This window comes from Microcebus murinus, chromosome 6 (assembly GCF_040939455.1).
Source record: "Microcebus murinus isolate Inina chromosome 6, M.murinus_Inina_mat1.0, whole genome shotgun sequence".
Lineage (NCBI taxonomy): Eukaryota > Metazoa > Chordata > Mammalia > Primates > Cheirogaleidae > Microcebus > Microcebus murinus.
The window spans coordinates 36,580,747-36,599,202 of record NC_134109.1 but is presented as its reverse complement, the minus strand read 5'-3'; the positions used below and the strand labels follow the sequence as shown (position 1 = coordinate 36,599,202).

General features: G+C 34.2%; 1 protein-coding gene across 1 annotated transcript in view; it reads right to left on the bottom strand.

Moving 5' to 3' along the window:
* Positions 1-11,343: 11,343 nt before the first annotated feature.
* SGPP1 (sphingosine-1-phosphate phosphatase 1) overlaps positions 11,344-18,456 on the bottom strand; it is a 33,763-nt gene continuing 26,650 nt past the window's right edge. The window contains exon 3 of the mRNA XM_012777674.2: positions 11,344-13,825. Coding sequence (XP_012633128.2) covers positions 13,274-13,825 — 552 coding nt within the window. The 3' untranslated portion in view covers positions 11,344-13,273. The remainder of the gene's footprint in view (positions 13,826-18,456) is intronic.

Below are 18,456 nucleotides of genomic sequence, written 5' to 3'. Positions count from 1 at the left end.
AAACTGATAAGACATTGATAGCTTCTGGGAATTCATAGTTGACAATGAATGTTATCCAATCTTATCAATGTTATTATACAGGGTTAATAGTCTGTAATAGCCAAAGGAGCATATTCTCCAATTGAACTAATGTAGTTAGGTACAGTATATTGTTCTCACAAGGAATAAAACATTGTCTCACTTTAGCAAAAAACTGAGGGGAACAGTAATAAAGGGAAAGAGTAAGGAATAGAAGAAAGTGTAATACATGATGAAGAACATTAGTAGATCTGTTGTCTTTTAACTCTTGCTACTAATTTTCTTAAAATAAATCATATATTCAATTCACAATAAAGCAGATTTAAAAATAAAAAATTAAATAAAATAAATCATATTTTTCTTGATTTATTTAATGTACAATAGTTTTTAAATTAAAAATTAACACAATAGCAAAAAATATCCACTAAATATAATAGTTACAAAATGTTCTGTATAGGGCTTTTTAACCTTTTAGTATAAGTTGCTGAAGATATGTATAGGCAGGGAGCCAAAAGAAATGAATAAGACAATGAGACAATGAGAGATCATATGAAACAAAATTATTTGCAGAGATAATTTTAGGCATCTTGTTCTATCTTCTTATAATCCCATGGTGATTTCCGAGACTTGAGAGAATTTAAAATCTAACTGGATTAGGACAAAGAAGACATTCTTGATAATAAAGAAACAACTTTTTTCTTTGAATCTGAGCTATAAAAAAACTTGCTCTATGTTTAAAATTACTGTATGTATGACAGCTCCTTAAATCTCTTTAGGAAAAGGAAATGGGAATGATGTCAAGGAAGAGGACAGGATATAGTCTTATTTATTCATCTCTTGCTGACTCTCTGCCTGTATATAGCCACATGCAATTACATAAATACACGTATAAGATTCTTTGAGGTAGCATTGTTATAGCAAAAAATTGGCAGTAATTTGAAAGTCCATTAATAAAGTAATTATTAAGTAAATGGTAATAGATTATGTAATTATAATGCAACAGTATAAAATAGTAAGGCAGAATCATTCAGTCATTCATAGAACAAATGTTTATCAAGTCCTACTAATTCTAGATGCTGAAAATAAAGCAGAGAACATGATAGACATGGTTATGGAGATAAATGATATCAGGGTAATTGAGTATCCATAAAGAAAAAAATAGTACCATATTTTATACCATATGCAAAAAATAAAATCCAGATGGAGTAACTATATACAAATGAAAAAACCCTCAAATTTTATAAATACTAGAAGAAAATATAGGGAAATAACCTCATGACTACAAAGTCATGAGGGAAGGCTTTGATAAATGAAACTTAAAAAGCAGGCTTTAATGCAAAAGATTAATAAATCTACAAAACAAATTTCAAAATAGGAAAAAGCATTCAGACTGCAAAAAGATATGACAAACAAGGTTAAAAGTCATATGACAGATGGAGAGAAGATATTTGCAATTTATTTGGATGAGGAATAAAGAACTCCTACAAATCCACTTTTAAAAAAAGGTAATCCAGCCTGGGCAACATAGTGAGACCCTGAATCTACAAAAAAAGAAGAAGAAGAAAGAGGAGGAGGAGAAAAAGGAAGAAGGAGGAAGAGGAGGAGGAGGGGAGGAGGGAGAGAAGGAGAAGAAAAGGACAAGAAAGAAGAAGAAGGAGGAGGAGAAGGAGAAAGAGAAGAAAAGAAGAAGAAAGAAGAAGAGGAGGAGGAGGAGAGTAGTTGGCTGGGCACAGTGGTGTGCCTATAGTCCTAGCTACTCAAGAGGCTGAGGCAGGAGGATCAGTTGAGCCCAAGAGTTCAAGATCATCCTGGGCAACATAGCAAGACCCTGTTTCTGGGGGGCGGGGGCAAGACAATAGACAATCCATTAATTAGAAAAATGAGCAAAATACATGAGCAGACAAGCTACAAAAGGAAACTCAAAAGGCTAACAGAGGGAAAAGTGTTCAGCTGCATTAGGGAGTAGAGAAATACAAATAAGAGCAACAAGATACCATTTTATATCTGTAAGTTTGGCCAAAACTAAAAAGCATAGAGATAGGATTTGTTGGCAACAATGTGAAGAAAAAGTGCTGTTATTGAGACTGTAAATTGGTACAATTGCTTTGGAGAGCAACTTGGTTGTATCAACTAAAATTATAAATGTGCATAACCCACAACTCAATAATTCTACTTTGGTTATGTACACAAGAGAAACTCTTGGATTGGTCTACTTGTACAACGGTGTTCATAGAATTGTTTTTTTAGTTTTTGGTTTTTAAAAGTACAATTCAGTAATTTTTATTATATTTGCAAAGTTGTGCAATCATCACCACAATCAAATTCTAGAACATTTTCATTATTCCCCAAAGAAAAGTCCATACCCATTAGCAGTTATTCCCCATTCCCTCCTCCCTGCCAGTTTCCGGCATAACTGATCTACTTTCTGTCTCTATAGATTTGCCTATTCTGGACATTTCATGTAAATGGATTCAAAAAGTATGTGGTCTTTTGTATGTGGTTTCTGTCACTTAGCAATAATATTACTATTTTCAAGGTTTGTCCATTTTGTAGCATGTGTCTGTATTTCATTTTGATTGTTGAATACTCTTCCATTGCATAGATATCCTTTTACGTTTTGTTTATCCTTTCATCATTCGATGAACATTTGGATTGTTTTCACCTTTTGACTGTTACGAATAATACTGCTATGAACATTCACGTACAAGTTTTTGTCTAGATACATATTTTCAATTCTTTTGGGTAATAACATAGAAGTGGAATTACAGGCTTATATAATTACTATGTTGATATTTGAGGAACTGCCAAACTGCTTTCCAACCTGACTGCACCATTGTATGTTCTCACTGGCAATACATGAGGGTTTTAATTTCTCTACATCCTGGCCAACAATTATATATTTCCTCATATGTAAATATATAAATACATGGTGGGGGGTAGAAGAAGAGAGAAAGAGAATGAATATATATACTCCAAATAGTAACAGTGGTTACTTCTAGGGGGAGAATGCAATTATTATAGTGGGCAAAAAGGGACTTTTTGTTCCCAAGTATACAATATATCATTACATAGTGAGACCAAGTATACAATATGTTATTAACTACAGTTCTCATGATTTTACAATAGATCTCTTGAAATTTTTCCTACTGTCTGAAATTTTGTAGCCTTTGACCAACACCTCCCTAACTCCTTATTTCCTCTGGCAACCACCATTCTATTCTGCTTGTATGAGGTCAACTTTTTTAGATTTCACATAGTAAGTGACATCATGCTGTCTTTGCCTTTCTGTGCCTGGCTTATTTCACTTAATGTAATGTCTTCCAGCTTCATCCACACTGTAGCAAATGACAGAATTTCATACTTTTGTATGGTCGAATAATATTCAATTTTGTATATACAGCATATTTTCTTTATCCATTCATCCACTGATGGAAAATTAGGTTGATTCCATGTCTCAGCTATTCTAAACAGTGCTGCAATGAATATGGGAATGCAGATATCTCTGATTTCAAATCCTTAGAATATATACTCACTAGTGGGATTACTAGAGCATATGGTAACTCTATTTTTAATTTTTTAAGGAACCTCCATATTGTTTTCCATAATGGCTATACTAAAAAGGAGACCTTTGCTGTTCTCGTGTTATTTGAATTTTTTAAAAAACAGCAATGTATCTAGATGTATCTTGTGTAATTTTTCATGGAAAGTAACTTCTCATTTCTGTGAAATATTTTCACTGTATAAAAAAAACAGCTGACATTCAAAAATAACCTCAAGTTTTCTAGCAGAACTTCTTGTGGAATAACAAAAAAAATTCTTTTCTGCAAAAAGCACTGTTACATTCTAGAATTGTTCTAATAAAAGAAGGTAGTGATTTTTTTGTTATGCCTATTTTTTTAAAAAACCTTTATGACCTTGGAAGGCTGAGGGTGCGGGACTGCTTGAAACCAGGAGTTTGAGACCAGCCTGGTCTCACTATGTCTCACTAGTCTTAGTTTTTAGTTTTTAAAAGTGCAATTTAGTAATTTTTAGTATATTTACACTACATAGTGAGACCATGTCTGTAAAAACAAAACAAAACAAAACACCTTCATGAATTAATATTTTTTGCTTTGCAATTTTAAAATGTCTTGAATTTATTCACAAGGGTCTTTCCAAGATATAACATGATTTGTCAAGGTCCATACAAGCTTTATGCTTGTAATGTAAGGAAGTAATATTACATTCTTTATCCAGCATTCTCGTTTTTTCTCTTTTTCATTAGTTCTGAATGAGATTTTCTGAATGAGGATTGATTTTCTTCTTTTTCCTCTGCATACTCATCTCTGGAGCTAGCAAGATTTGTTGAATGACTTTTAGAATTACTGAGGTCATTGGTGGCTAACCTGTTCCTCTCCCCATTTTTTTTTAAACAAAGAATTATCTAGTTAGGGCCATTTCAAATGCTCAGAACTATTTGGATAGGTCGGATTAGATAACACCTAGCAAGCAGTCACTTTAAACCTTGTGATTCAAACAAAAGTTATGATGAAGACTTGCAACCTCCTGTGAGACTCTTCTAAAGCAATTACCTCATTGTTTCTCTTTGGTGAAACCTGTAATTTCCTTAGAGGGCTGTATACAAACTTTTTACAGACAGGAAAAGAGGGGAAGTTTGCTTCAATGACAAGATATGCTCTCTCAACTGTATTCCTTCAGTGAAAGTGGATTAAAATTCTTTTTTAAATTAAATTTCAGAATCCTAATAAAAACAAGAGAAATGCTCCATTTCTTTTTGCACACTTGGTCTAGTAGAGTTTATTAAATTTTAATGTTGAAGAGAACATCAAGTCCTACCTCATCATTTTATATGAGAGGGAATCATATGTCACAGGAAGTGGAGCTAGTGCCTAGTTGTAGCCAAAGACAAAAAGTCAAAATAAAAATCCTGGTCCTCTGACTTCTACTTAAACACTTCTCCATAACATACTGGCCTCAGTCTACTTCTTTTATGCAACATCTCTGTTGTTATTGTATTTATTGAAAAAAAAAATAGACACAGAATGGGAACATGAAAGTCAATGCCAGTTTGGCACCAGCATCTTCATGCAGAATAGAATTCATACACAAAAATTTTCACAAGAACAAACAAAAGAAACCTGTAAAGTGGTAGAGTCGGGATTTGGGAAAAGCCACTATTTGCAAGCCCAGAATCTGAAGCCAGCTTTGATAGACTTTCAAGGATACGGTGTAACAAATTATGACATGAAATAGCTTAAAGCCTCCGAAAGACAGAAGTCTGCAATCTTTCCTTATAACTTATCAAGCCATTTCATGGAAAAATCAACAAAGGTTTCTGGCCAGGCGCGGTGGCTCATGCCTGTAATCCTAGCACTCTGGGAGGCCAAGGCAGGTGGATCTCTCAAGGTCAGGAGTTCAACACCAGCCTGAGCAAGCGCGAGACCCCATCTCTACTAAATCTAGAAAGAAATTAATTGGCCAACTAAAAATATATAGACAAAATTAGGCTGGGCATGGTGGCTCATGCCTGTAATCCTAGCTCTCTGGGAGGCCGAGGCAGGCGGATTGCTCGAGGTCAGGAGTTCAAAACCAGCCTGAGCAAGAGCGAGACCCCGTCTCTACTATAAATAGAAAGAAATTAATTGGCCAACTAATACATATAGAAAAAATTAGCTGGGCATGGTGGTGCATGCCTGTAGTCCCAGCTACTCGGGAGGCTGAGGCAGGAGGATTGCTTGAGCCCAGGAGTTTGAGGTTGCTGTCAGGTAGGCTGACGCCATGACACTCACTCTAGCCTGGGCAACAAAGTGAGACTCTGTCTCAAAAAAAAAAATTAGCCCGGCATCGTGACACATGCCTGTAGTCCCAGATACTCAGGAGGCTGAGGCAGAAGGATTGCTTGAGCCCAGGAGTTTGAGGTTGCTGTGAGCTAGGCTGACACCACAGCACTCTAGCCCAGGCAACAGAGTGAGACTAAAGGTTTCTTTAGAATGAGAATTTCAGATCGAAACATGTGGAATGCCTATCTTTGCAGATCTGCAATGGGTAGTAACTTGTTTGTGGCCTAATTATAAGGCAAATATAACACTGTATGGTCGTCATGTCCTTTTTTTTAGGTAACAGACAACCTAATGATGAAGCCTAGAGCCTTTTTGCATAATATTGAATCAGGAAAAAACTAGGTGGTATTGGGTGTACTATGGATTATTTCACACATACAGACCATATTTGTGGTTTCTCTGTGATTCTGCTAGCAAACATCCTTCCTACAGCCATGCTGAGATCTTCATGTCTCCAGCAGCTGGGATTAGCCAGATGTGTAGCAAGCTCTGATCTCAATCCATGGAGGAAATTTCATGGTCTCTTAAGTATGGTGAGATAAGAAATAAGTTCAATAACACTGTCTTATGGTGAGCAGGTATATGGAAACCTTCCCCCAAAAGCTAAGGGAGCTGAGAGGCCAATGAAAGAGCCAATTTCTCAGAAAGAAAATATTTAATAGGGACTTATGAACAAATGTCTCAGGTCACTGCAAGATGGTGGATCCCAGCACCCACCCTTCAGAAAGTATCCTCTAAATAGCAAGCTTTTGGGGTAAAGACATACGCAGCTGGTCATGTCGCAGATTTTTGTGCCAAAACTTGTGACCACTGAGGAGGTTAGAGAAGCATATTTATGAGGAGTTATCTCTGCTGCAGGCGTTGTGTAAAGGCTATGCTGCAGAACACCTTAGTATGCAGGAGTCAAACATCAGTTATCTTGGCGGTTTCACTTTAAGATGGCGTCACTCTTGCCACGCAACAGGTATTTTCCTACAAACATCAACTTTATTTCTAGAGCGTGCCTGGAAATCCCAGTCAGTCTCTTGATGCTAGTCCTCCTTGCAGAACACACTGTAGACCCCCAGTCTGTTGTAAGAGTAGCTGGTCTGCAGACTCTTCCTTATCCTCATCACGTGATTCCTCAGGGTCTGTAAATTTCTGAGTATGTCATTAATTTGTGATGCAACCTTCTTTTGAGGGTTTGAAAGGTGGGGGGGTAGTATAATTTCACATCCAAAATTCTAACTCCCTGGGGACTCCTAAATAACTGCAATTATAGTAGTCATGATACCATGTCTCCAAAATTCAAGGCCTTGGGCCTTTTCATAAAAATCCAAGATTAATATATATTAAATTGCCCTATTTCTCCTCTTAATAATTCTCTTCCTTTATCACAGGTTTTAGAAAACAAAACTGCCGGCTGGGCATGGTGGTGCATGCATGTAATCTTTTTTTTTTTTTGAGACAGAATCTCACTCTGTTGCCTGGGCTAGAGCGCCGTGGCGTCAGCCTAGCTTACAGCAACCTCAAACTCCTGGGCTCAAGTAATCCTCCTGCCTCAGCCTCCCGAGTAGCTGGGACTATAGGCATGCGCCACTATGCCCAGCTAATTTTTTCTATATACTTTTAGTTGGTCAATTAATTTCTTTCTATTTTTAGTAGAGATGGCTTCTCACTCTTGCTCAGGCTGGTCTCGAACTCCTGATCAGGAGTGATCCACCTGCCTCGGCCTCTCAGAGACGCACTTAATTTTAGCACTCTTGGGAGGCTGAAGTGAGAGGATTGCTTGAGCTCAGTAGTAGTAAAGACCCTGTCTCTACTAAAAATAGAAAAAATTAGCCAGGCGTGGTGGTGTGTGTCTGTAGTCCCAGCTACTGGGAAGGCTGAGTCAGGAGGATCGCTTGAGCTCAGGAGTTTGAGGGTGCTGTGAGTTAGGCTGATGCCACAGCACTCTAGCAATAAATAGTGTCACTCTACTACTGGTAAAGAAAGTCAACAATTCACCATATCCGTCGTTTACTGGACATTGTAAGCAGTTTCAGCTTTGTAATCTACTGCTCCCTTTTATATACCTTCATGCTCCAGGCGAATTGCAATCTATTTGTTTGCTAAGATGTCTAAAATAGTTCCATTTCCATGCTTTGGTTCCTCCTATTTCTTCTACCTAATATTTATCCTCTGCCCTACCACAGTGCTCTTAAGCCCATCAAAATCTTACTTCACTTAGATCTGTTCAACAATGCAATAGAGTGCCTCATAAAGTTATAGCTGACTTGACTATTTAAATATTTAGGAAAATTCCACATGAATATCTGCTAATAATATTTTAGAAGAGATTTATGAATTGGGTAAAAAATTGCCATATGTGAACTCTAAGATCCCAGATATGTCTAAAATATTTTATAATTCTATGATTACCCTTAACATATATAGCATAGTGGAAAAATGAAAACTATTTTTAGAAAAGGTAGAAAATATTTCAATTGTAAATGTCATATTTGGGTGTTTAATCAATCATATTCATAAATCAATTTATGTTATTTAAAAAAATTATACCCTCTGTCCATCAATACCTTAAATAAGATTTGAGAATATATTGCCTGGAAACAAATATTTTAAAATTCCTATTTGTAAGCTATTTGAAACATTTTGCAATGAAAAATGTTATGGGATTATTACTCAGTTTCTTTTACTATTTTAAGATTGTCACCACAGCATTTCAATCAGAAATGAGCAAAAATAACACTGTCCATTAAAATGAGTTTGGTGAATTTTCCCCCTTACATCAACCCAGATGAAAGAGAGGAAAAGCCCTTTAAGTAGTAGGGCAATCCATTTTATTGTCACCAACCCCAACTGAGTCCTGTAAATTTGGGCCTGGAGACTCTGGACACCAAGGGAGCATTTTAACTCTGCTTAAACCAACAAAACTTGATATTTAAGCCCTGACTGTATTTTATCTAAATTTTAATCATAAATTCACTTCAAAATTTTAAATGAGGTAGCCCATTATATGAAACAGTAAAGATCAATTGTATAAAATATTCTCAAGAACACATTTATATATAGCTCATTACTAGAAACTAAAAATTATATCCCTACACATACAGAATATTTTCTTTTCAGATTTACTTTCATTTCTAAAGAAACTAATATCTTAAAACTAACTTGAATAAAAATCACATTCTATACAATAGGGTATTATAGTAGTTACACGCAAAACTTTCCAAAAATTAAATTATTAAACCTTAAATGTTTACATGAAAAATGATGAAATTCTTACCAGATAAATTGGAAGCATTTATTTATAACCTAAACTTTTAAAACAGCTAAAACAAGAAGTAAAATATGGACTATTGAACAATTTTAAAAGTTTTAAATCATTGATCTGAGAATCAATTCTCAAAGATGTAGAATTTTTCCCCAGAAAATGCACATACTGAAGCCTGTGTAGGGATTGAGTAATCATGTAATTCATGCAACGTATATTAATTGAATGCCTGCTGCATCCCAGGATCCAGAAGTAAATAGATGCATAAGCTCCTTTTCCTCACGGAGGAGCTTCATCCTCATAAGGATGAAGACGGAAAACTTAAAAAGTAAATAATATATAAATAAGATAATCACAGATTGTGATATGTACTACAATGGATTTCAATTAAAAGGACTCCTAATTTAGGGCCAGGGATAAACAACAAATGTGAAGGAAGTAATATTATTGTGAGGATAAAAAGAGAATCCAGGATGGGCGTGGTGGCTCACGCCTATAAACCTAGCACTTTAGGAGGCTGAGGCAGGAGGATTCCTTGAGGCCAGGAGTTTGAGGTTGCAGTGAGCTATGATCACACACCACTGCAGTCTACCCTGGGCAACAGAGTAAGATTCTGTATCAAAAATAAAAAAAAATAAATAAAGAGAGAGAATCCATTTTACATCTCCTAAGAAAATGTCATTACATAAGAAAGGATATTTTAAAAATTCACTTAGTGTTTAGAAAATAGGGGGAAAAAACTTAAAAAACAAACATCAGACATTCTGTTATATCCTGTTGCTTGCTGTACCAGAGAATGGGCTTTCTAGACATTGGTGGAAAATACACCAAGACTAAAAATGATGAAAGGAAAAGGAAAATAGTCTCTTACAGGCCCTCTGGAACAATGAAAGCATCGGGTTTTCATATTTACAGACAAGAGAGCTCTCACAATCACTAAGAATTTTCAGGATGAACAGTCAGTGTAGCAGTTATCAAAGCACATTTTATTCTGCTCATAGGTTACTGCTATCAGTTGTAGAATTCCGTATTTGGAGGAAAAAGGAGGCAGGGAAGGACAAATTAGGAAAAGTCAGCAAGTTGAGGTTTAAAAATAGTTTATTTCCTTAAACATTATTATTTTTAAAAAATATTTCTTTTACCAGCTTGGTTTTTTTAATTTATGTATACTTCAAAAAGAAATGGAAGAACATGACTCAAATTTGACAAAATATCCAGCATAGTAACATCCACTATGTTAATTACTTTTCCTCAAGCTGTTGTTACCACCTCTTCCCTTTCTCAAAAAATCTTAGCAAACAACAAAACCCCACTTCACAAAATCTAATGCAACTATCAAGTTAAATTTTAAAAATTTCCCCTTATAAAATGCCTAAACATTTTGGTTTTTAAATCTAGAATAAACATTGTTAACAAGAATAAAATTATTTAAGCAATAAAAAAATCTTTGTCATATAAAATTGTGTGTTTATATATTCAAAACATTTTAGCATTTACTAATTTTATGGAATGTTTTGTAAAAATTTGCCTTTAAGGGGCTGGTGGGGAGGTTGAGGGAACAATTTGCCTTTAAATTCTATTCATTTCACTGAATAAATTTTTATATTATCTTTAAAAAGATATATTTAATAAATATTACTTGTAAAGAAAGCTACAAAATAAAAATAATTGTGTCAATTTTGAAGCAGCATGGTTTTATAGTAGGTTTATACTAGGTCTTATAATTAGTTTCTGGCAGACCTAATTTTTACAATCCACCTATCATGGCATTTTAAAATTATAAGAGTCCATATGTTTTATTCTGCTTGAAAAAGTACCAGTTTATAGTCTTATGATTAATTCTTGACATTCAAGGAATAGTGGTAAACTACCTACAATACTATTAGTCACAGATTCTACTGAAACATTTTTTAAGTATAATTTTTTAAAAAAGAAATACTATGAAACTTTTCACTAAAAGTACAATGTTAGAGGTAATCATAAATGAAGCCAGAAGTCAGTTTCCACCTTAAAGAATTTCTTCAATGTCTTCTATTGCTAAAAACAGTACTTTGATTTTGAACAAATTGCTTCAGAGGAAAAGTCTGCTAGAATGAAAATCCTGGACATATTTTAAAAATCTCCACCATCCAGATTCAAGCTTATTTCTTGGTGAGAAAAACAAATGAACAAACAAAATCTCTACCAGATAAAACAGACAATTGCCTAGAAGGCAAACAAAACAAAACCCTCTTTAATCTTGAATTTGGCTTTTATTTTAAAATACATTTAGCATAGAACTGTCATAGGCCAGAAAATAATAAAACACAAAGAAATGGAATATTTTCAAATATTTTTTTAAGCTAGACATAAAAATTAATGGGGTAGCACAGACTCAAATTATGCACAACAGTCCCTAATATTCAATTAATTAAACACACATTTTCAAAGAAAAGCTCTTTTCACACTTCCAATGTACCAATAAGTTCCTAAATGCTGTGGTTTCCTTTTAACTAATAGGTAAAGGTAAATTTAGTTGTTTTATTTAAAATTATCAGATTCAGTTTTGGTAAAAATTACCATGCCCCTAAATTCTCAATGAGAATTATAAAAATATGAGTTCAAATAGTTAAGTTGTCCAAAATAGAAACATCTTAAGCGGTACTTCTGGATAATCATATAGATATTGCACTAAAATCAGTACTTCTATACCTGATGTTCATTTATATGGAAAGTTAATTTTCTTCTTTATGAAAAACTTTCTACAAATAAACTTAATGTTAACCTAATTACAATCGCACTTCAAAATATAAAGGCAGAAACAGAAAATAGTTTAATAGTATACCCAAATTTGAAAATAATAAAAAGTTGAAAAGAAAAGGATTTAAAATACTGATACCAATTTTAGATTTTATAATTTACCTTAAGTAGCTAATAAATGGATATTAAAAGTTAACAGTGCTAAATCCAATCCTTTCCAAATAATTTAGAAAACGCTTTCTTTACATATAAAGCATGTGCATTGTCCCATCTATAAATTTCCACTATGTTCTCATTCACTGGAAATATCTACTTGCAGTATAAACAATCAAGACAATGTACAAAAAGATATATCTTGTTCTTATAACTTACAATGCACAGAAAAATACCTACAAAAAGGGGAAATATTTATCCATTTAGCTTTCCAACAAATTAGTGAGAAAGTTTAGCCCATTCCACATTTCTTTCTAAATAAAAGCTAAAGAGTTAAGAGTGGTTTAATTCTATGCCTGTTAGCTTGACATATACTTTTTAAATATTTGCCTGATTATATAACCTAAAATAAAGTTAGCGTCTTATTTTTTTTTCTCAAGTTCCCACATAGGAAGCATCTTATTTTTATATCATAGTAAACATGGCATTTCTTAATTTAGCAACAGAAAGGCACAATTAGCAAGCCATAAAATTCAGTACCTGAATTATTAAACTGATGTCTAAAATAGATGCAAATAAAGTACATTCAAAACAGTGTACAGAACTTTAAAAAAGAAACAAGGAATCCAAAAACTAATTTTTCTGAAAATTTGGTCCATTAAAAATGCCTCCCATGTTCAACACCATGGGTAACATGAAAGGTGATGGCAGTGTAAAAAGAGGCAGTAAATTAATGTGTGGTATCATTTGCATTCTGGTCTAATAATTATGCAATTCAATTAGGAAATGGCTCCCATGGTAAATAAACATTAAATATATTTGTTAATAATGACATACCTGTATTTAGTTCAAATACACAGGCACAACTGTTTGCATATTATTATTGATTTTATAATATACCCCCACGGTTTAAAAAAACTTAGGTATATTACTTTATATATAACATATATTAGATATATAATTGCATATTGTGTACCTTAATATATATTATATATAACCTGAACCCATAACAGCACAAAACTTTCCAAATATTACATGAACATTCTAAATGGATACTTATTATTTTCTCAGTATTGAAATAGCTCAGCTCACTTAAAACAATATCTGGGTGTGCAATGATATAATGCACTGACTCTTACAAATTTACTTAAATAATTATTTAAGTTAAATTTCTGCAAAAGCCTAACTCTGATCTGGCTTTTACCTAGAATATATTTTTAGATATCAGTAACTGATATCCTCCTTTCTTATCATAAACAATATTTATCCATCAAGAGATACCAATAAAGAAAAATATGTGAGGAACCAAAAATGTGATGGAGAAACCAACCATTCCATAGGTAATATACCGATAAGGAAGTTCAACCTCCATGTGCTGTCTTGCTTTTCGAATATCGTCACATGGTATACTGAAGATTTTACAGGCTAAAGGAATGGTGATCTTTTTCATTATATTTCTGACTGTTAGTACAAGTACCATCCCTATGAGGATCCGCAATATGGCTTTTCCAAACAGAGTCACAGTGATGGGGAGCCTACCTAAAGGTAACATATCTAAAGAAGGATCCAATATTAGACCTACGTTATAAGTAACATGAGCTCCACATGCAATTCCAGCACCACTTCCTAGAATCTCAGCAGTGTCTCCTCGGGATGTGCTCCAGGTGTCAAGAGTGAAAGAAAAGATCCCCAAAGCTAAATGAAGCCCAATGATGATTAATGGAGCATATTTGTGAGTTTGGTTGAAGTTGTCAATCAGGTCCACAAATGGATAGAAGACAGCTAAGATTAAAATGGTATATAGGAATCCAGCAATAATATCCTGGAAAAAGATAAAAGTATAGTTGTTTAGTATAATACTAAACATTTTTGGTACTTAAAAATAATGTATACTTGACATTACAAATGTTCAATAGATATAAATCTTTAAAAGTTGTCAAATTTTCAAAGTAAACGTTACTGACCATATAGTAGGCACTAAAAACTGTTTAATGATAAAAAGATTTATTGATAATAAAAGATTATGTTTTCATAGTTCTACTCTTTTATAAATTAACTATATATATACAATACACACAAATTTATATTCAAATCCTGAACAATAAACTATGCTTAAATTGTGTATTTTTGATTTCTGGGAAAAAGAGTACACTTATTATTCAAAGAAATGATCTTTATTTTCATGCATTTAAATATGTAATTATCTCCATGATCAAAGAAGATACAAATCCTAGGCAGTTTCCTTCTCTCATTCACTCATTCACTGAACAAATACTGAGTACCTACATGAGCCTGGCACTATTTTAGGGGCTGAGGATACACTGTTTAAAAAAAACAAGATTACTGCTGTCACAAAGCTTATGTTAGTAGGGAAGACTGACAATAACCACATAAGAAAGCAGATAAATATTATAATTTCAGACAGTTATGAATGTCATAACTAAAGAAACCAAAACAGGACGATAGTATGATGAAGGTCCCTAATTAGCATGATTAAGGAAGCCTGTCTGAGGAGGCGACACTTGAGTAGGGATCTGATTCTAAAAAGGAGCCAGCCCTATCTTTAGAGCGAGAGGAAAAGTGTTCCAGGTAGAGGGAATACCAAGTGCAAAGGCCTTGAGGCATAAAAGAACTTGGTTAGTGCAAGAACTGAGAGGAAATCCAGTGTAGCTCAAATGGTCAGCAAAGGAAAGAGGGATGTGATATGAGGTCCAAGAAGTAGGCAGAGATCAAATCATGTAGAGCCCTTATAGGCTAGGTACAGAGTTCAGATTTCAAAAGCAACAGGGAGCCATTGAAAGATTTCAAACTAGGAGTGTAACATAATCTGATTGATATTTGTAAAGAGCACTCCCTCTGCATTGTAGAGAATGGCTTACAGGGGAAGTATGGAGGACAAAAGGCCACTGAAGATGCTAGCAGAAGCCTACAACAGTGGTCTACTCTAAACATGGTCCATATCCACATGAAGAGAAATAAACAGATGGATTAACATATTATAAAACTTTAACTTGGTCATGTATTGAATGTGAAAAGGAGCAAAAGAAAGAGTGATCAAAAACAGATCCTAGTTTTTGGTAGGGGCAACTGATAGAAGATGGTTTAGTGGAGGAAATAATAAAGTTAATAAAAATAACTTTCCTGGCCGGGCGCGGTGGCTCACGCCTGTAATCCTAGCTCTCTGGGAGGCCGAGGTGGGCGGATTGCTCGAGGTCAGGAGTTCGAAACCAGCCTGAGCAAGAGCGAGACCCCCTCTCTACTATAAAATAGAAAGAAATTAATTGGCCAACTAATATATATAGAAAAAATTAGCCGGGCATGGTGGCGCATGCCTGTAGTCCCAGCTACTTGGGAGGCTGAGGCAGGAGGATTGCTTGAGCCCAGGAGTTTGAGGTTGCTGTGAGCTAGGCTGACGCCACGGCACTCTCTCTAGCCTGGGCAACAAAGCGAGACTCTGTCTCAAAAAAAAAAAAAAAAAAATAACTTTCCTTTCTGAATTATTTCTGACAACATACAAGATGTTCCATAATTTCCACCTTAAAACAAAAAAAACCCAAAATCCTGGGGTCTACTCTCTATTGCAGAAAAATTTATCCAGAGTTGCTTATATTCACTGCCTCTACATGCTCACTTCCAATTTTTTTCTAAACTTATCACTGCACTGAAATCACTCTTTTATGAATACCAGTGATCTTCATGCTGTCCAAGACAGTGGTGACCTCTCAACAGCATTCAATACAGTTAAGCAATAGATTAGCTGCTTAATGTTTTTCTGTCTTGAAATTTATTATATAATATTTATACATAGAAAAATATATGTAGAGTATATATGAAATAAAATTAGTATCTATGAAATCACTGCCCAACAAAAGAACTATATTACCAATACTTTCAAATCTACTGGTGTGCTGTCTCTCAGTTCTATCACTCTGCATTCCTCCCTAGAGGCAATTTCCAAGCCTGAATTTTGGCTGAATAAATACCTGTTTTAAAAAATTGTCTTAGCATATATCTCCAAGAAAAATATTATCTAGTTTTGCTTCTTTCTGAGTTTTGGAAAAATGTTAAATATAGTATGCACTCTCCTTCACTCTGGTTTTTACACTTAACGTTACAGTTTTAAGATTCACTCGTTATATGTAGTTGTAGGCCATTTACTTTCATAATTATGTAATATTTTGCTGTGTGATTATATAATTTATTTATCCATTTTCCCAGTGATGGTCATTTAGATTGTTTCTAGGTTTTGGATTAGTTAAGTGGTTATAGTTGATCATGAATTTTTAGTTGCTATAATATCTATTCTTAAGCCAACCAGGGATATTATGAATGTTGCTACTAGGTTCTTTTTTGTGATGTTCCCTGGTATAGGTGTGCAAGAGTTTGTCCAGAGTATATGCCTAGGAATGGAATGGCTGAATCATAGATATGTACATGTTCAATTTGCAAAAATAATAAAAGAATTTCTAAAATGTTTATAGAAATTTTGATTCCATCAGTTGTTGGCTGTGAAATGGCATTTCACTGATACTTAATTTGAATTTCACTGATTACAAAGTATCTTTTCATAAGTTTATGGGGTATGCAATGTATATTTGTATCTTTTGAGCAGTTGTTTTGAATTTTCTTTTTCTTTGGATTCTTTTCCTGATTTACGGTATTTATTTATATATTCCACATACAAATCCTTTATCAATAAAATCTTTTATCAATGTGTGCTATAAACTTTTTTTGGAGTTTGTGGCTTGTCTTTTCCTTTTCTTTAGGGCATTAAGTTCTAAATTCTAATGTAGTCATATTTGTAGTCATATTTAATGTGCATCCCTGGTTGAAAACTACCACATTTACATTGTTATATTACATATCACATATGTAGACTGTGACTACTCAAAGATAAAGACTTTATCTTATTTATACATATATTTCCAGTGTATGGTACATTAGTAAGCAGAAAATAAATATTTGGTTAAATTAAGACAATTAAGGTAATTCTTTAGACTCATCACTCATCACATTGACTATATAATCCTGTCTGACAAGAATTCTTTAAGAGAAATAAATGCTATCTAATTTCTTGATCCTGGACTTAAGGAATTTCCAGGGAATAATTATAATACTTTCTGTACCAAAAACACTGCTCCAATACTTCGTAATTACTGTCCCATTTAATCATCACAACCAATCTAATATGGCTTGACTTTTATAGTCCCATTTTGCTCTTATTGTCCTCAGGATGAATATACCTTTTCTCCTCTCAAAAGTGTGCAAATCTGATGGAAATTTATGGTTCAATCAGTTTTATTTTTTATTTATTTATTTATTTTTTGAGACATAGTCTCGCTTTGTTGCCCAGGCTAGAGTAAGTGCCGTGGCATCAGCCTAGCTCACAGCAACCTCAAACTCCTGGGCTCACGCAATCCTACTGCCTCAGCCTCCCGAGTAGCTGGGACTACAGGCATGCACCGCCATGCCCGGCTAATTTTTTCTATATATATTAGTTGGCCAATTAATTTCTTTCTATTTATAGTAGAGACGGGGGTCTCACTCTTGCTCAGGCTGGTTTCGAACTCCTGACCTCAAGCAATCCACCCGCCTTGGCCTCCCAGAGTGCTAGGATTACAGGTGTGAGCCACCGCGCCCGGCCTCAACCAGTTTTTAAAATGAAGGAAACTGGACTTAGGTCATATAGCTATTTAACCTCATAGATTGAAGGTACTCAAACATATTTGTTAGAAAAATTAATATTTTCTGCATTAAAAGTTAAATATTCAGAGTGAAGAGAAACTAAATTTTCAACTTTTTTTTGAACATAAGGTCTTTCAAGAAAACTCACTGATACATACTAAAAATTACTTAAGAATTCTGATTAAGTGAATTTTACTGTAATTACGCAAAGATTGCACAAGTGACTCAAACTCTGACCATACTTTTGGAGATGGAGATATCAAATTATGTGACTGTCAAACCTCTGTTCTTCATATTTCAGACCCCAGATTGCCAAAATGATTTCACCTTCTGAGGTTACAATCCATTTGTTTGTTATCCTCCCTACCTTATAATTAAAGGCACAGGTCCTGGGAAATACCCTTAGGTTTTTGGTTACCAGGACAAAAGCTATTGCTTTATACTCTAAGGTTAAGTAAAAGGAAGGCTTAATAGTTTTGAAGTTAGCTATTTTTTCATTACACTTTTTTCATATTACAGATAAGTATACATGTTCAATCCTATAAAATGTTTCTTTTACAATACCTTAAAAAATGAAAAAATTAAATGTCTTTAAAATTTTTTGTTTGGTCACTTTAACATTAAGAATTCTTTAAAGGCTAGGTGGTGGCTCACACCTATAATCCTAGCACTCTGGGAGGCTGAGGCGGGTGGATTGCATGGGCAATTCGAGACCAGCCTGAGCAAGAGCAACCCTATCTCTCTACTAAAACTAGAAAAATTAACCAG